The sequence below is a fragment of the Pleurodeles waltl genome, chromosome 9, assembly GCF_031143425.1.
Source record: "Pleurodeles waltl isolate 20211129_DDA chromosome 9, aPleWal1.hap1.20221129, whole genome shotgun sequence".
NCBI classification, from domain to species: domain Eukaryota; kingdom Metazoa; phylum Chordata; class Amphibia; order Caudata; family Salamandridae; genus Pleurodeles; species Pleurodeles waltl.
In genome coordinates this window covers 60,654,740-60,674,944 of record NC_090448.1, presented here as the reverse complement: position 1 = coordinate 60,674,944, position 20,205 = coordinate 60,654,740, and the positions used below count along the sequence as shown (strand labels likewise).

The 20,205-nt window shown below is 43.5% G+C and overlaps 1 protein-coding gene across 1 annotated transcript in view; it reads left to right on the top strand.

The window, feature by feature from the left end:
• The window catches only part of XPC (XPC complex subunit, DNA damage recognition and repair factor), a 76,854-nt gene that overhangs the window by 7,737 nt on the left and 48,912 nt on the right, over nucleotides 1-20,205 (top strand). The window contains exons 2-5 of the mRNA XM_069206290.1: nucleotides 3,255-3,435; nucleotides 8,231-8,343; nucleotides 9,294-9,414; nucleotides 10,406-10,490. Of these exons, the coding sequence (XP_069062391.1) occupies nucleotides 3,255-3,435; nucleotides 8,231-8,343; nucleotides 9,294-9,414; nucleotides 10,406-10,490 (500 nt within the window). The remainder of the gene's footprint in view (nucleotides 1-3,254; nucleotides 3,436-8,230; nucleotides 8,344-9,293; nucleotides 9,415-10,405; nucleotides 10,491-20,205) is intronic.

Below are 20,205 nucleotides of genomic sequence, written 5' to 3'. Positions count from 1 at the left end.
CGAAATATAATGCCAGATGCATACAGTCCAGCATAGAAGCATTGTAGCAGAGATTATTTTATGCAATCAGTCCATTCCTGATACTAATAGGTAAATCCATGTATAAGACAACCACTTTGAAGGAACTGATTTTATCTGCTGATATTAGCAAGGTGAAAATCGTCTTCCTGTTGTGTACTCTTCAGTGCCCTACCTGGGTGAAAAGGACACCAACCAATTGCACTTTATTGAACCCTTTGTATTTAGGGCAGCAAATAATATATCCACTGACCCTAGATGAAACAGCCAACCATATCTTCCGCACAACAGTGGTCTTATACTACTGTGTCGTGATGATTTCGTTTATTTCCTGGTCTGGGGGTGATGACATTCGTTTACATCTGTGACGGACGAATAAAACAAGCATTGGCAGTGTTGATGGTATTGACTTTTAGAAAAAACTGCAGGCTTGAAAGACACACTGAAGAAGTAGCACATTCGAAGCAATAATCTTTATTTCCCACTCATACAGAATCGTGCACTGCTGCACGTTGTGCACCCTTCTGTGTGTGTGTGTATGTGCGTGTGTGAGAGAGAGGTGAAGCATACTTTTTACCACCTGTCCTTTCACAGTTATTTATTATTGAAGCTTGCACTGCCCTTACCATGTTTTGTCTATGCTACATTTCGGAGAAGATTGGGGGACATCTTTATATGCTTTAGAAGTCATAGTAGTGTGCACCGTCGGTTAGTAAGAGGTGGAACGTAGGATGCACACACACACACACACCACCTACAATTGTAGGTCAAAGACAGGAAGCACCGGAAGCTAGTTGCAGTTGGCACAAAGAGCTTATACTCCCAATAGCCCCCATCCTTAGCCCATGAGAAACCTTTTGGCAGCATGGGCTTTTTAGCCAATAACAATGTAAATGCTAGAACTCTTGGTTTCCTACTTACAATGACACAACTACATGTCTCAGAATTGAACTAGGTCTGGCTAAAAAGCCAGGATTGCCTTGACCTGTAATTTATAGCGTTTGAGTCATCTACAATCTATGAATGGCTTATTTTCTAAAACAATAACAGCTTTGCAATACAGCTCTCTTTCTGCCAATGCCCAATAAAAACGTACGCCTGGGTCTTACACCACTTGTCACACGTACACTTGTGATCCACTTCACTTTATCATTAGTTTTGAATTCTCTTCAGGTGCTAGACCATCAAATTTTAGTTTAGTTTGAACGAGACCAATAAAAGGAAACCAAAGCTAGCTGAAAGAAAGAATACATTGAGAAGGACCATTCTTCTGTCCCAACTCTGGGACCTGCTCTTGTCCCAGCTGTTACCATGGCAATTTAAAAGATATGTTGATTCAATATTTTTAAATACTGGGGCCCCAGTGCATGTGAAAGCTGCACCTTCTACTAATGAAGAAGCCCATGGCACTTCTGTGACTTCCTTTAGGAATTCAGAATATCAGCCTGTAGCTTCCTGCAGCTGTCCTGTTCCTCCCCTGTCATGGGCACCATGACAAACCCCTGTGGACCCCTTCCACACACATGTATCTGTCTATTCCTCTTCACAGTGCCCATGTGTTTTTTGTTGTGTACCTATTGCAATGTCTCCACAGTTAATGATATTGATACATATCAGCGGCTTCTCCTTTTTCAAATGGGTCACACATGCAGTACAAATAGTCCCTGAGAGATTGGCATCTTCTTCATCGATACCATACCCCGGCATGGTGATGGTTGATTCAGTGACTGCAGATGCAGACCAAGAATGTGTAATGCTCTTGTAAACAACTTCAGGAAGTCATTTATGCCACATGCTGCAGGCGAGATAAGGCTTCACAGACAAGGTAACTGTCACCCCGCACCTGCCAGCCCTGTCTCAGAGGTTGGCACAGTCCATCGCACGTGTCTGGTTTATGCAAAGCTCCTGGCACCGCTGTTCAATAACAATCTTTTGCCCTTTTCTTTACCTTTGTTCAAAACAGAAGCTAGTGGTCCTCAATCCTGTTGACCTTCGCCATTGTGTCTAAGTTCACTGGACACTGTCGGGCCGAACATTTTAAATAAACAAACGCCAATTTGTCAATGTTTTACTTGATCTAGTTTACAACAAATCTGTCAATTAGGAAAGTGCAAATAATGTTTGTAAAAGTTGTGAATTGGAATGAGAGAGAGGTTGCACTGTAAAAGAAAACAAGTGTAGTGTAACATTTTGCTCATTGACAAATGGTAGCAACTTTATTTTACTAAAAAATCTATATGCTCCTCACCTACGTCTTGTAGCACAAGAGGGCGGTCACAGCAGTGTGGGCGATGTTGGCATGGCCGTTCCGCTACTTCTGGATTGGGCGGTAAATCTGCGTGGATGTGGTTTATTGTGGATATGTTGTGTCATGCCTGCTTTTATTTGGTGGGAAAAAGATATACTTAGTTTATTCCAGACAAAAATTGTATCTAGAACATGTCTTTCTTTAATATGTTTTTTTCAAATGTGTGTTTACTCATGCATTGTAGCACGTTGGCAAAAGAGCAGTTTTCACATGTGGCATTTACTCAGTATACCTTATACGCATTGATGTTAAATTGGGTCGTGCCCATTGTCCTTTGGAAATGTAGTTGCTGCTGGAAAAGAGTATATGTCAATGTTCATTTTGAGATTTCAGTCAGACAGTTGTTAGTCTTACTTCTCTTTTCATTAGATTGATTATGGCGTACATGGCTGCTGAAGCGAATTAAAGGGTTGTGAAACATAGACTATAGCCTTATAACCCGCCGTATCGGGCTGTACTGGCCATTAAAGGCCCACTCCAGTGTTAAAGTCCCGAGCTGAAGGCGAGGGACTTTAATGCTGGTATAGCCTAGCTACAGAGGACTATAAGGCTATTAGAACATTCTGCCACTAGAGAGCTTGAAATTGAAATCCCCTTGGGCTCCGTGAAGTCTTTGTCCACAGCAACAGCTCTGAACAAAAACATTTAAATGTTGGCGCTCTGGGCTTCTACCGGCCATTAGAAGCCTGGAGCTTTCCTTCTTTTTTTTTTTTTTTTTTTTTTTTTTTAATGGCAGTCCCAAAATTACAATGTTCTAATATAAAGAAGCACCTTTTGACTCCAACATGGATTGCTTTTTTAAATATGTCTAACTAATTTGCTTTAATTTGAACAGTTTACTGAGCACCTAAAGAAAGAGGACAGTTAAAGACATTTGATTGACATACTTTGTTTCATTTTTTATATGCTATACTAAATGGCATTCCAGATGTCTTCGAAGATAAAAAGCCACCACTAAAGAAAAGCAATAGAAAAGTTCCATGCAGAAGAAACACCAAAGTAGAAAGCAAACCTGGAAATGTTGTAACGGCACTGGGAGAGACCGGGAAGAAAAAGGCCAAACCTAGAGGAAAACAAAAGATGGAAGATGAAAACAATGAAATACCCTGGTATGGATCAGCATGGGAACTTTTTTTTTTGTATGTAGAATAAATAGTGTATCTTCCTTGTGGCATACTGCCAATACTAACCTAGCATGTGGAGATATAGCCATACCCCAGTGGTGGTCACACTGGGTAGTTATAGTTAGGTCAGCTGCTCCATAGGAAAATCTTAGGCCTTGTTTGACATCTCTCCACAAACTTTTAAAAAAAGATGCCACCCGTGAAGCATATGGTATAGAGACAGGGTTATGCATAACCCATGCTTTCTATACCTAAGGGAGTTGTATCTGTGATGGTATTAATAATGCCTCATATTCTTCTGAGCTACTTTGTACTTATTTTTACGTCTCTAATGCCATTCTAATTTATACATTATGTACACAAACAAAGCTTGAATGATATCATTTGAGATGTCATCAACTGTGTCATAGAACATGTCATGCGTAATGTAATATGTGAGGTCATAAGCAGTGAATGGTGGGGGCGCAAGTTATAGTTAACTCTGCTAATAAATACATATTAATTCATTCATTTATCACTTTAAAAATGTAATTAAACTGTAAACTTCGTACTTGTATAGCGCACTACTCACCCGTTAGGGTCTCAAGGCGCTGTACACATACCGCTGTGGAACCCCTCCTGGCTTTTCCCTGTGAGGTGCCCACTCCTGGGCAACCTCCAAGGTGAAGCCAGGGATTCCAGCGCTGTTGGGGCCGTTGTGGAGATTAAGCAAGCTATTGCCCAGAGTTACAGAGTGGGACCCATGAATTAGATTAGGCACCAATGCGAGAATTATCAGGTCTGAGGAAATTGAGCCCAAGACCCGCCGAGGCGGGAATTGAACCCTGGTCCCGGGCCAGTTTTCTGCATCAGGGTCTGCCGCTCTAACCATTGAGCCACACTTCTCATTCCAGGCATAATCTGAATAACTTTTTTTCCCAGCAATGTCTCTCCAGTGCCACCACGCCACACCACGCAGTTTCAGACGCAGCTAGTTCAGAAGTCTCTTCCAGAACTGTGGGTTTAAACCCTGTCACAAAAAATACAAGAAGATGTCCTCATAGATGACATCTGCATGTGGTGTTTAGGCCTGGAACATAACACAGCAGTATGCGACTCCTGTTCTTCAATGCACAAGAATGCCTTCAGGGGGCAGGAGGTCAAACTATTTTTGCCTTAAATCTAGCATCCCACCTCTGTGGTGGAGTCCTTGCTTCCCTTTAAATGAGGCTCTTTTCATGCCCAGAAGTCCCTAGACTGATAGATACCACAGGTCTGCAACAGATGACCATCCCTTTTTGTCCTCCCACCCTTCACTGGAAAGTCTGGCCAGTCCAAGCTTCTTCCACAAAACTAAGCCAGAATGCCTTTACCTAGCATCTCCTAAGAGTAAAAAAATATTGACTCTGGGAGCTTGAAGTCTTTGCTTATCACAGTCTTTGCCTCCACACATTGGGACCTGCAATGCTCACAGCAATTAGCCTACAGGACCTCATAACTGATTTGGTCAACAACGCCTTGGACACCTCTAAAGAAATCGTTTTGTGTGTTCTGGACTTTGTGGACACCATGGATCAGTCTGTGGGCACAAGTGTCACCTTGCGCCACCACATTTGCATGCATTTCACTGGTTTCTCAGGAGATTTCCAGACCGCATGCGTGGACATACTCTTAGATGGCAAACAGCTGTTCAGAGAGAAGGCCAACTGCTCCCTGGATTGCCCGTAAAAAAGGGAAGCTAGAGCTTACTCACCGGGTCTAGCTTCCCATCAAGATAGTGTAAAAAAACAAAAAAAAACCTTTGAGTCTATTTCAGGGTGATGCAGTCCAGGCAGAAACACCCTTTACCACCATCTTTTCAAAGGTGCAAGAGTCTCCCACTTTCCACTTTTTGGGAGACTATCATGACGTATCTGTGGGTCATCCAGTTAATCCACAAGGGCTATGCCCTGCTGTTGCCTTGCTCCATACTCCCCCCCCCTTCCACATGGACATGCTGTCTCACAGCCACCTCTATTTTGGAGGCAGAATACCTTGCCCTCTGGAACAAAGGGACATAAAATACTGCATCAGAAAGAAAGTGGATACAGGGTTCTACTTCCTTTATTTCTTGGTTCCCCCAAAAAGGATGGAGGTCTGAGACCTGTCCAGGATCTTCAGTGCCTGAAAGTGTTCATTTTGGGGGAATAATTCAAGATGCTGTCCTTGAGCCAGGTCTCACTGGCACTTAATGCATGGGATTGGCTGGGTTCGCTGGATCATCAGGATGCCTATTTTCATCTTCCAGTGCTCCCTGCTGTATGAGTTTATGGCCTTCCATTAAGGCTGGCAATTGGATCACATGCATTAACAGAAGTGCTGGCAGTTGTGGTGGCTTCACCGCCATGATCAGGAGTCATTATATTTCCATACTTGGACGACTGGTTATTGAAAGTGGAATTCCCATTACTAGTCGGGGAACACACTGAGCTCCTGATGATTCTCCTCTCTGGCTTTACTATCAATGCTCAAACTTATCACTGCTCTTCAGCTTAGAGGTTGATCTTCAAAGAAGCAGTACTGCACCCATTTGCAAATCTGTTCCATGGTGGTTAGTCCTAGATCCTTTTAATATCACTGGTTCGCTGTCTTTAAATTCATGTTGTCTCTGGCACGGCAGGACATGCTGGGGGCTACACTTGAGGTCTTTTTGGCTGCCTTAGCCCCGTCCCTTTGTATTTCTGAACAGCCATCCCTGTTTAGAATGCCTGTACTGGCACATTTTCCATGTTCATGGTGCTGGACAGCTGCCCACAGCATCCATTGGAAAAAAAATAAAAATCAGTGCACACTTACTTCCAGACAGAATACCAGGAATTGTGTATGACCACATTCAAGATGTTTGGTAATGCATAATAAAGCCAGTTGGCAAGTGAGGGCACACACTGTTCTTTAATTCAAAGGATGCTAAAAGGATAGATATGCATGTATATGTAAATGTATACATTTGTGGAAAGTGTGTTTCCACAGATCTGAAAATAGATTCGGGGGCGTTTATGTATCTTCTTTTAAGGTGAGCATTTGAACATAAAATCCCAAAAAACTATGCTAAACTAATGAATGATAATTAAATAAAGTAGTACAAATATGCCACAAGAAGTTCAATAATCTGTTGCAAAATTTCACATACTAGGCCGCAATATCCTGGGGAGTCTGCTTAAGATGAGTTCATTAGAAGACCTTTACTTATCTTAAGTAACTATTTGTGGTGGGCATATGATCTTCCTGCACATTTCTTACCACCCTCGGTCCTTCCCTTAGGGTAGGAGCCATGATTATTTAGATCCCAAGATATGCAGTCATAATATGTGCTGTAATAGTTGCTGTCTCAAGTTATCAGTTCCTCAGTGGGGGTGAGGGAAAAAAAATCTAGGAACTTACACTGCTACACCGGTTGGTGCTGTATATACTCATATGTCGTCATATCTGCTCATCTTATTTCTGACAGAAGCTGCTTGGCTCCACCTGGCGGGACTGGAAAAGCTATTGTTGGAGAAAAGTTTTCTGGACCAGTTTGATAACTTTGAAGGCTATTGTTCAGAAGAGGGTTCTGCTGGAAAATGATATGTCCATCAGAACTAATGTTACTGAATATAAGGAGCCTTTTCCTCTGTGTTTCGTTTCTTCTAAATATCTTTTATTTTGGACCTCCTGGTTTTCTTGTGTCAGGATGGCTTTACTTCTGTTTTGTGTTCTTTCTTTTTTTGTTTTCTCTTCCTTTTTTAATGTCTTTCTTGTAATGCACTACTTGTGTTTTTCTCCATGCATATTTGGACCCATTGCTTAGGACCTTCCAAAAAGAAATTAAACATAAGAAAAGTAATGAACTATGGGCCAGACTTACTAATTAGTGGTCTCAAAATAAAATTGGTTGCTATAAATGAACCGTGTTTTTGCTAACAGTAAAGAATTGTATGAGCCAACCTATTTCCTAAGAGTTTGAGTCATAAAATTATGTTTAGGAGGTGGTTACAATATAACCTACTTATTGACTATTAATGAGGTGGGTCATAAATTGCAGCTCACTCTGATACAGGTATGGTGGCCACTAGGTTCAGCAGATCACAATGTCTGTGATCACCTTTTAAATAAGTAATATTTTTTTTTCTTAAACCTAGCCTGTTTTCCTTAAATATAACCGGCTGTATTTAGAAGAAAAAAAATAATTATATATTTTAAAAAAAGGTGGTTTGAGAATTGTGTCTGGACCACCGTCTACTGCCCAGACAACTTGTGTTTATTTTTTTATTTTTTAAAAACATTTGCAAAAGAGAAGGGTCCCAGAGGGACAACTTTTCTTTTGCAGATGGCTCACCACCCTAACTCAGGAGATAGTAATTTTTCCATGTTTTGCAAAAATATTACTGGGGTCACAAATATTGAAACATTATATACCGATTTGCAGTTTGGAACGGATGCTTACAACACTTCCCTTCTAAATGGCTAATCTGTAGTCCTTCACCAAAGCCAATTTGGGAGTCTGGAAAAGCTAGATTCTATAAAAGCTAGTACATTCTTAAAAAAAAACAAAAAAAAAAAAAAAACATTTTTACAGTTGTGAATTGGACAGTGGGCAATCATATAAATGTTTAGCACTTCTGGTCCTAAGTCCCCAAAACAGGTATCCATTAAGAAGTCATTTTAGAGCGTGTGTATATTAAAACGCTTGTCATGGCATAGTTTTAAGTCTTGTGTGTCCAACTGTAAAAATCAAAAGTTGCAAAATAAATCAACAATTCATCTTTTTTGGTTATTTTCAAAGTAAGCTACAAAAAATGCTCCCAGACGATGCTCACCAAGAGAAGGATGTCTCGGTCAAAGAAGAGAGTGACAGTGAAAGCAGCGACGAGGATGAGGATTGGGAGGAAGTGGCTGGTAATGATTGCTTTTGTTATTTAAAACATTAAACGGTAGGCTTCGTTGACAAAATACTATACGCATGCACATTTCGGTCACACAAATTATGCTTAATCGTCAAAGAATATTCACCAAGCCGAGGAACCTGTTCTGTGGTGAATACTTTGGGTGACAGCATTGCTTCCTTATCATACCTCATCAGTTTTTATTGCACTCACAGTCCCTCTGCAGGAAAATGCCTTCACTTTCCTGGGGAATTGTGACTGGCCAATCTGTATAGACATCCGTTCTGCACGCGTGCCACCCTCTCATATGGATGGTTGTTTCACACCACACTCTGTATGTAGGTCTATACAGTATGTCACCATGGGGTTACTTTTACATTCATCACTGAAGTGGAAAGGTTATTCTGTTACAAACACCTAGATCATTAGTTCCCAAGCTTTTGACTTCTGTGGACCCCTACTTTATCATTACTGGAACCCGGGGACCCCCAATGAATCATTATTGGAATCCGGGGACCCCCCCACTGAGGCATTACTGAAAGTTGGGGACCTAATCTGTTAATATTTTTTTTTTTTTTTTAAGCAGTCGCGGACCCCCTGTGGAGGCTTCACGGACCCCCAGGGTTCCCCGGACCACAGGTTGGGAACCACTGACCTAGATGATCCAGTTGGTCCAGAAACATCTGAGCTTCCAGTTGGGCCAGTCAGCCTTAGCTGAGGGTCAAAATTTGCTTTAATATGGTTCGTGTGAAATGCATAGTCTGATATTCTGCTATGCTGAGTAATTCTAGTCTCCATCTTTCTCCGGTCACCCTTCTTTATCTATCCATTACAACTGTACCACTGGCTTGGTTTGTTACCATTTGCCTCTCGCTGCATCCAGTAACAGACTGCCCCATGAAGACTGCACGCAGATGACATATAATTGTAAAGCCTGCCGTGGATATATGTTTGTGTTGACAGAAATTAATGAGCCTGCGCTGGATGCCTGTGGTGTGCCGACTCTTCCAGAGCTACCCCTGCCCTCAAAACCAGTGGAGATTGAGATTGAAACTCCAGAGCTGGTGAAGAAGCGCGAGCGAAGGTAAGGTCACTGTGCTACACTTTTTGTGGTTTTGCTGGCAGGGTGTGTTGCGGTATTGATTGTGCATTTTCTGAAGAACTCCCTCAAATGCAAATGCATGCAGCTTGAAGATTCACTACAGGTTAAAATTAGCAAAACAGAGCACGTTTGTTGAAGTTGAGCTCCACATGAAGAATATTCACTGGATATAGTACAAATGTCTCCCAAGAGGAAAGGAAGTTTACCCTATGATGGTGGAGGAAAAATGTGATCAGTGAGGGAGGTACCTTGGAGGATCAAACAAAAGACCTCTAATATACTTATGCCATGAAATGGGCAGAAGAGCTCCCTTTCATGCAAATTAATGTGTTTAAATTGCCATTGGTGTTGACCTGTGGTGAAATTTAGCATCCTGTGTAGGGATGGTACCGTGATCTTTATTTTATTTTTTAAGAGAAGGATGAGGGAAGAGGGAAGTAGAGCGTGTTTACCGCTAACGTTTTGGAATTATGTGCTCATTAATAAATCCGTACCTGAAGTAATGTTGGGTCCATGTAATAAGAGAACCTCAATAAATACTGACAACCTTAATAAATACAGACAAAAGTTGTGAATCTGCACTTTTAGTGTAGGCACAATACAGGCAGGATGTGTGGTCCATAACTTCAGTACCCTCCTGCAGAACAGATTTGAGCAGAAGACCTCGGGTAATTTTCTATTTTAAACAACTGATGCATCAAGAGCATCATAGCTGCCCTTTATTTATAGCTGCTTTGAACACATATGGCGATGGTGATCCTGCTATAGTCTATGGAAAATCTCGTAAATTCCATGGTTCTGCACTCTACAGAATTCTCTGTATTGGCCTCTGAAGAAGACCCCTTTCAAGGTGGTGCTAGTAAACTCTCTGTTTCTGTTCCAAAACATTCAGCCTGTGCAAAACGGAAAATATATGTCAAACTGTGATCCGAGCAATGGATATTCGTTGAAGTACTTTTTATGTAACTTGCAGAGAAAAAAAGAAAGCAGAGTTTCAAGCGTATCTGAGAAGAATGATGAATCGGTTCAACAAAGATGTGCGAGAGGACACACATAAGGTAGGGATCGAGCCCACGCACATCAATGGGGATCCAGTAGAGACATGCAGAAGTAGCATAGGAGCAATGTTTAGGTGGTGATTAGAGTCGTTTTAAAAGACATGAAGGGCGTTTTAAAGGTGCCATGTTAGGAGTGTGTCGCCAACTCACATTATATGTGGCATACTTGCCTGTTTTACAGCCTGTGACAGGCAAGCAACCTCAGACATCCTACCCTCTCTTCACAAAAACAATTCCACTCCCTATTATCTGTGGAGCTGCAGATCCTATTCCAACACCTTTTTCTTTATATCCGAATCTGCCTCAGCTCCTAACAATCGCCCACCATACGAATACTTTCAGGGCCCTCATTAGTTCATTACCAGATGCTGGCTCCCCAGCTTCAGGAATTTCACAGGGCTGTCTTAGAACTCAATTACTTAAGAAGCACCAGTTTCACTGAAATATATGTTTAGAAAAATACATGTATAAAATACTTTGAGGTTATGCAGACTGTAAAATGAGCAATTCTTTTGTTAATGGAAAGGATGTCTCAAGACAAGGCCAGAATTTGAAGGGAAAAGGGTCGAACTAGGCTAAAATGGGGCGATGGGTAGGAAGGAGACATTTGTTGGTTGTTGTTATAGGGATTATTATGGGGGTCCTCTGGCTATCTTTTCAGCAAAAAGTTGATATTTTTCAGATAATTGAACAAACCCCATAAACTAATTAATATATATATATATGTTCGATGGCATGTGTAGCTGCAGATACACATGCTGTGCATATCCCGCCATCTAGTGTTGGGCTCGGAGTGTTACAAGTTGTTTTTCTTCGAAGAAGTCTTTTCAAGTCACGAGATTGAGGGACTCCTCCCCTTTCGGATCCATTGCGCATGGGCGTCGACTCCATCATAGATTGTTTTCTTTCCGCCATTGGGTTCAGACGTGTTCCTCTTCGCTCCGTGTTTCGGTTCGGAAAGTTAGTTAAATATCGGAAAACTTGACGGTATTGGTTGCGTTCGGTATCGGGTTAGTTATAGCAGATCGACACCGAATAAAAGAAGAGCTCCGGTAGCCCTTCGGGGCTTCCATTCCCCGGCGGGGCCTGGTCGGCCTGACCGTGTGCGTCTTCAAGGCTAATGGAACGGACCCCATTCCGCTTCTGCCCCGAATGCCACAATAAGTATCCTTACACAGACCAGCATTTGGTCTGTAATTTGTGTTTGTCCCCCGAACACAAAGAGGATACGTGCGAGGCCTGGCGGGCATTTCGGTCAAAAAAGACGCTACGGGACCGGAGAGCTCGAAGGCTTCAAATGGCGTCGGTGCCGTCAGGACAACACAACGTCGAAGGGGAGGAGACTTACTCCATTCAGGATTCGGACTCTGACAAGGCCGAAAGCGAGCAGCCGGCGAAAACCGTGAGTAAAACTGCCCCGGCTAAAACTCCCACCAAGATAATGAAAGCCCAGGGGACGCCACCGCCGGCAGGCCATGGCTTAACCCGTAAACACAGTGACCAACCATCGGCACCGAAAAAGGGCACACACGTATCGAAGACATCCGACTCCGGTCGAGATACCGGCACAGAGTATTCTTGGCACCGAGATACTGACTCCGAACAGACTCGACACAGAGATACCGGCACCGAGAGATCGGCCCCCCTAAACCGAAAAAAGTGGCTTCAGAGCCGAAAAAGACTGCGGAAAAAGTTTTGGTGCCAAAACAGAGCTCCTATTCAGAGGAACAAGGCCTGTCATCCCAACTTAAAGGCCATAGATTTGGACAAGAATTGGAGCAGGGAGAGCCAGACTATACACTAAGAAGGCTCCATATTCAAAAAGACACAGGGAAAATAAGAACTCTTCCCCATATTAAAATGAAAAGGAAACTTGCTTTCCAGGAAACAGAAAAACAGCCAAAAGCAAAGGTGGCGAAAGAAAAAACTCCACCACGTTTTTCACCACAACCATCGCCACAGCACTCACCGCAACTGTCACCTATTGCAACACCCCCTATGATGCAATCTCCAACACACACAGGGATGTCCCAGGATGACCCAGATGCATGGGATCTATACGATGCACCAGTATCTGACAATAGTCCAGAATGCTACCCGGCAAGACCGTCACCACCTGAAGACAGTACTGCTTACATGCAGGTGGTGTCCAGAGCAGCTACTTTTCACAATATAGCACTGCATGCTGAACCTATTGAGGATGACATTTTATTTAATACTTTGTCGTCAACACACAGCCAGTACCAGAGTCTGCTGATGTTACCAGGGATGTTGAAACACGCAAAACAAGTGTTTCAAGACCCAGTCAAAAGCAGAGCTATTACACCTAGGGTGGAAAAAAAGTACTAGCCTCCCCCTACAGACCCTGTGTACATCACGCAACAACTAACACCTGACTCAGTGGTAGTAGGCGCAGCACGCAAAAGGGCAAACTCACAGACTTCTGGGGATGCACCACCACCCGACAAAGAAAGTCGAAAGTTTGATGCAGCGGGGAAGAGAGTTGCAGCACAAGCAGCCAATCAATGGCGCATTGCCAATTCACAGCTTTATTGGCAAGATATGACAGGGCTCATTGGGATGAAATGCAGCATTTTATTGGACATCTTCCCAAGGAGTTTCAAAAGCGTGCACAGCAAGTGGTGGAGGAGAGCCAAAGTATCTCCAACAACCAGATACGATCGGCAATGGACGCAGCGGACACAGCCGCCAGAACAGAGACACGCATGGCTCCGCACCTCCGGATTTAAGCCAGAGATCCAACAGGCTGTGCTTAATATGCCTTTTAATGGACAACAGTTGTTTGGGCCGGAGGTGGATACAGCTATAGAGAAGCTGAAGAAGGACACTGACACGGCCAAAGCCATGGGCGCGCTCTACTCACCACAGAGCAGAGGCACATTTAGGAAACCACACTTTAGAGGGGGGTTTCGAGGCCAAAGCACAGAACCCTCAACCTCACAAGCCAGACCCACATACCAGGGCCAGTATCAAAGAGGAGGCTTTCGGGGACAATATAGAGGTGGACAGTTCCCTAAAACCAGAGGGAAATTCCAAAGCCCAGAGACCCCACAAACTAAACAGTGACTTCAATGTCACAAATCCCCAACACATAACACCAGTGGGGGGGAGACTCACAGATTATTACCAAAATTGGGAGGAAATAACTACAGACTCGTGGGTCCTAGCCATTATCCAACATGGTTATTGCATGGAATTCCTGCAATTACCACCAAATGTGCCTCCAAGAACTCACAACATGTCCAAACAGCACTTGGATCTATTACAACTAGAAGTCCAAGCGTTGTTACAAAAAGACGCAATAGAACTGGTACCCAACCATCAGAAAGGAACAGGTGTTTATTCCCTGTTTCTTTTAATACTCAAAAAGGACAAAACTCTGAGACCCATCTTAGATCTCAGAACACTAAATCTATACATCAAATCAGATCACTTTCACATGGTAACACTTCAAGACGTGATCCCCTTGCTCAAACAACAAAACTACATGTCAACATTAGATCTAAAGGATGCGTACTTCCATATACCCATACATCCTTCACACAGGAAATACTTGAGGTTTGTAATCCAAGGAGTACATTACCAATTCAAAGTGTTACCATTCGGGATAACAACGGCACCAAGGGTATTTACAAAATGCCTTGCAGTAGTAGCAGCACATTTCAGAAGACAGCACATACACGTATTCCCGTATCTAGACGATTGGTTAATAAAAACCAACACTCAGAAACAGTGTCTTCAACACACAAAATACGTCATAGAAACCCTTCACAAGTTAGGGTTCTCAATAAACTACCTAAAATCACAATTACAACCGTGTCAAATACAACAATACTTAGGAGCAACAATCAACACAAAAAAAGGGATTGCCACTCCAAGTCCACAAAGGGTACAAGCATTCCAAAATGTAATACAAAGCATGCACCCAAACCAACAATATCAAGTAAAACTAGTGATGAAACTTCTAGGCATGATGTCTTCATGCATAGCCATTGTTCCAAACGCAAGATTACACATGCGGCCCTCACAACAGTGCCTAGCGACACAATGGACACAAGCACAGGGTCAACTTCAGGATCTAGTGTTGATAGACCGCCAAACACACACCTCGCTTCAATGGTGGAATCCTATAAATTTAAATCCAGGGCGGACCTTCCAAGACCCAGTGCCTCAATACGTGATCACAACAGATGCTTCCATGGTAGGGTGGGAAGCACACATCAACCAACACAGCATCCAGGGACAATGGGACACTCAACAAAAACAACTTCATATAAATCAACTAGAACTACTAGCAGTGTTTCTAGCGTTAAAAGCATTTCAACCACTAATAGCCCACAAACACATTCTTGTCAAAACAGATAACATGACAACAATGTATTACCTAAACAAACAAGGAGGCACACACTCAACACAGTTGTGTCTCTTAGCACAGAAGATTTGGCATTGGGCGATTCACAATCACAGTCGCCTAATAGCGCAATATGGGAAATTCATCCCCAGATACTACGAACATACTTCCAAAACTGGGTAACACCGCAAATAGACCTATTCGCAACAAAAGAAAACGCAAAATGCCAAAACTTTGCATCCAGGTACCCACAGCCTCACTCCAAGGGCAATGCGTTATGGATGAGTTGGTCAGGGATATTTGCTTACGCTTTTCCCCCTCTCCCACTCCTTCCGTATCTAGTAAACAAATTGAGTCAAAACAAACTCAAACTAATACTAATAGCACCAACTTGGGCACGACAACCTTGGTACACAACACTACTAGACCTGTCAGTAGTGCCTCATATCAAACTACCAAACAGACCAGATCTGTTAACTCAACACAAACAACAGATCAGACACCCGAATCCAGCAGCGCTCAATCTAGCAATCTGGCTCCTGAAGTCTTAGAATTCGGACATCTAGACCTGTCATAATAATCAACTTCAACCATTACACGCGTCTGCGAAAAACATTGTAAGCTACTTACTACACTTACAAAAGTCTAAGTTAGCTTTTTCATCCATTAAAATACATCTCACAGCAATTTCTGCCTATCTGCAAATTACACATTCAACTTCACTATTTAGAATCCCAGTCATAAAAGCATGTTCGATGGCATATGTCGCTGCAGATACACATGTTTGGCACAGTCCGCTGCCTGGTGTTGGGCTCGGAGTATTACAAGTTGTTTTTCTTCGAAGAAGTCTTTTTGGTCACGGGACCGAAGGACTCCTCCCTCCTCGGCTCCATTGCGCATGGGCGTCGACTCCATCTTAGATTGTTTTTTTCCGCTGTCGGGTTCGGACGTATTCCTTTTCGCTCCGTGTTTCGGTTCGGAAAGTTAATCAGAATCTCGGAAGAAAGCGTCGGTATTGTTCCGTTCGGTATCGGGATAGTTAGGTACATCGACACCTATCATCGGAAGACTTTGGGGTAGTTTCGATCCCCCATCGGGGCCTGGTCGGCCCGACCGCGTGCGACATCGAAGCCGATGGAACGGACCCCGTTTCGTTTCTGCCCAAAATGTCACAGTAAGTATCCTTATACAGATCAGCACTTGGTCTGTAACTTGTGCTTGTCCCCCGAGCACAAGGAGGATACCTGTGAAGCCTGTCGAGCCTTCCGGTCCAGAAAAACACTCCGGGACCGAAGAGCCAGGCGTCAACAAATGGCGTCCACGTCGACAAAACAACGTTTCGACGAGGAAGAGGAAACATTCTCGGTTCCGGAATCAGAATCCGGAGACTCCGACGTCGAACAACAGCAACAAACTGTGAGTAAGACGTTGAAAAGTAAATCCATCGACAAACCGAAAGCCCAGGGGACGCCACTGCCAACAGGCCATGGCTCGACCCATAAAGCAGGCGACCCGTCGAAGGCGCCGAAAAAGGGCACGCCCATAGCGAAGACACCCGACTCCGGTCGAGGGACCGGCTTGGAGCAACCTCGGAGCCGAGAAAGCGGCTCCGAGAGACAAAAACAAGATACCGGCACCGAAAAACATCGGCACCGAGAATCCATGCCGAAAGGAACAAAAATTATGTCGGTGCCGAAACCGAAAAAAGATTCTCTCTCGGCGCCGAAAAATACCACACCTTCATCCTACTCAGAGGAACAAGGAATAAGTGGCCAAATGCACAGATTTGGACAAGAGCTCCAAAGTGTAGAATCGGACTACACACAAAAGAGACTGTACATCCAGCAAGACACAGGGAAGATATCAACCCTTCCCCCAATCATGAGGAAAAGAAGGATCGGACTTCCAAAGGATGACGCACAACCACAAGCCAAAGTGGTTAAAAAAGTCACGCCTCCGCCCTCTCCACCACAGGCATCGCCGGCACAAACACCGCCACAAATGCACTCACCAGCGCAAACTACCATAAGTCATGACGATCAGGATCAAGACGCTTGGGACCTGTATGACACCCCAGTGCCGGACAATGATCCCGAGTCATACCCCACAAAGCCGTCACCGCCAGAGGACAGTACCTCATACTCGCAACTGGTGGCTAGGGCAGCAGAATTCCACAATGTCCAACTGCATTCCGATCCTATAGAGGATGATTTTTTATTTAACACCCTCTCGGCTACACACAGCCAATATCAATGTCTCCCAATGCTACCAGGGATGTTACGGCACGCAAAACAAATTTTTGAAGAGCCCGTAAAATCAAGAGCCATCACCCCAAGGGTGGATAAGAAATACAAACCACCACCCACAGACCCAGTGTTTATTACTTCGCAGTTACCACCTGACTCCGTGGTAGTGGGGGCAACTCGCAAGAGAGCAAATTCACATACATCTGGCGACGCCCCACCTCCGGACAAAGAAAGCCGAAAATTTGATGCGGCAGGGAAAAGAGTAGCATCACAGGCAGCCAACCAGTGGCGCATCGCAAATTCACAAGCGCTGCTGGCCAGATATGACCGCGCACACTGGGACGAGATGCAACTTCTCGTAGACCATCTTCCCCAGGAATACCAAAAAAGGGCGCAGCAAATAGTGGAAGAGGGACAAACGATCTCAAACAATCAAATCCGCTCTTCACTAGACGCAGCCGATACTGCAGCAAGAACAGTCAACACTGCTGTCACCATAAGGAGACACGCTTGGCTACGCACTTCAGGCTTCAAACCTGAAATCCAGCAGGCTGTCCTTAATATGCCCTTCAACGAGAAACAACTGTTTGGCTCTGAAGTGGATACAGCCATTGAAAAACTTAAAAAGGACACAGACACAGACACGGCCAAGGCCATGGGCGCACTCTACTCCCCGCAGAGCAGAGGCTCTTTCAGAAAAACTCCATTTAGAGGGGGGTTTCGTGGCCAACCCACAGACACCACCAGCCAACAAACAAGAACCACACCATATCAGGGTTCCTTCCAAAGGGGAGGTTTCAGGGGATATCGGGGGGGTCAATTCCCAAGGAGTAGGGGAAGATTCCAGACTCCAAAAACACCTCCACCTAAACAGTGACTTTCAAGTCACGCAACCCCTTCACTCAACACCAGTGGGGGGAAGACTAAGCCAATTCTACCAGTCTTGGCAACAGATTACAACAGACAATTGGGTATTAGCAATAATCCAACATGGCTATTGCATAGAATTCCACAACTTCCCACCAAACATCCCCCCCAAAACACGCAAAATGTCACCACAACATTTAGAACTTTTAGGACTAGAAGTTCAAGCACTACTGCAAAAGTATGCAATAGAGTTAGTACCAGTACAACAAAAAAACACAGGAGTTTACTCCCTGTACTTTCTAATTCCAAAAAAAGACAAAACATTAAGACCAATATTAGATCTCAGGACACTAAATACCTACATCATATCGGACCATTTTCACATGGTCACACTACAAGACATCATTCCACTGCTCAAACAGCAAGATTACATGACCACATTAGACCTAAAGGATGCGTACTTTCATATACCAATACACCCTTCTCACAGAAAGTACCTACGGTTCGTATTCAAAGGAATACATTACCAATTCAAGGTGTTGCCATTCGGAATAACAACTGCACCAAGAGTGTTCACAAAATGTCTAGCAGTAGTAGCAGCACACATCAGGAGACAACAGATACATGTGTTCCCTTACCTAGACGAATGCTAATCAAGACCAACACAGTAAAAAAATGCGCAAACGACACCACATTTGTCATACAAACCCTTCACAAACTGGGGTTTTCCATCAACTATACAAAATCACACCTAGAACCGTGTCAAACACAACAATATCTAGGAGCAACCATCAACACATCAAAAGGAATTGCCACTCCAAGTCCACAAAGAGTGCAGGCATTCCACAAGGTAATAAGTGCTATGTTTCCAAACCAAAAGATACAAGCAAAATTTGTGCTAAAACTTCTAGGCATGATGTCATCATGATAGCCATTGTCCCAAACGCAAGACTACACATGCGACCCTTACAACAGTGTCTAGCATCACAATGGTCACAGGCACAGGGTCAACTTCAAAATCTGGTGTTGGTAGACCGCCAAACATACCTCTCGCTTCTATGGTGGAACAGCAAAAATTTAAACAAAGGGCGGACATTTCAGGACCCAGTGCCTCAATACGTTATAACAACAGATGCTTCCATGACAGGGTGGGGAGCACACCTCAATCACCACAGCATTCAAGGACAATGGGATATACACGAAACAAAATTTCATATCAATTACCTAGAACTGTTAGCAGTATTTCTAGCGTTCAAAGCCTTCCAACCCATAATAACACACAAATACATTCTTGTCAAAACAGACAACATGACAACAATGTATTATTTAAACAAACAAGGAGGAACACACTCAACACAATTGTGCCTCCTAACACAAAAAATTTGGCAGTGGGCGATTCACAACAACATTCGCCTAATAGCACAATTTATTCCAGGAATACAAAACCAACTAGCAGACAACCTTTCGCGAGACCACCAACAAGTCCACGAATGGGAAATTCACCCCCAAGTTCTGAACAAGTACTTTCAAATTTGGGGAACACCCCAGATAGATTTGTTCGCAACAAAAGAAAACTCAAAATGCCAAAACTTCGCATCCAGGTACACACACCGCGAATCACAAGGCAATGCTCTATGGATGAGTTGGTCAGGGATATTTGCGTACGCTTTTCCCCCTCTCCTTCCATATCTAGTAAACAAGTTGAGTCAAAACCAACTCAAACTCATACTGATAGCACCCACATGGGCAAGACAACCTTGGTATACAACTCTACTAGACCTTTCACTAGTACCGCATGTCAAACTACCCAACAGGCCAGATCTGTTAACACAACACAAACAACAGATCAGGCATCCAAACCCAGCATCATTGAATCTGGCAATTTGGCTCCTGAAATCCTAGAATTCGGACACTTAGACCTCACACAAGAATGCATGGAGGTCATAAAACAAGCTAGAAAACCTTCCACTAGACACTGCTATGCATCTAAGTGGAAAAGATTTGTTTACTACTGCCTTGCCAATCAAATACAACCATTACATGCCTCTACTAAAGACATAGTAGGATACTTACTACATTTGCAAAAAGCAAATCTCGCTTTTTCATCTATAAAAATACACCTCGCAGCAATATCTGCTTACCTACAAACTACTCATTCATCGTCTCTATTTAGAATACCAGTTATTAAAGCATTCATGGAAGGGCTAAAAAGAATTATACCACCAAGAAC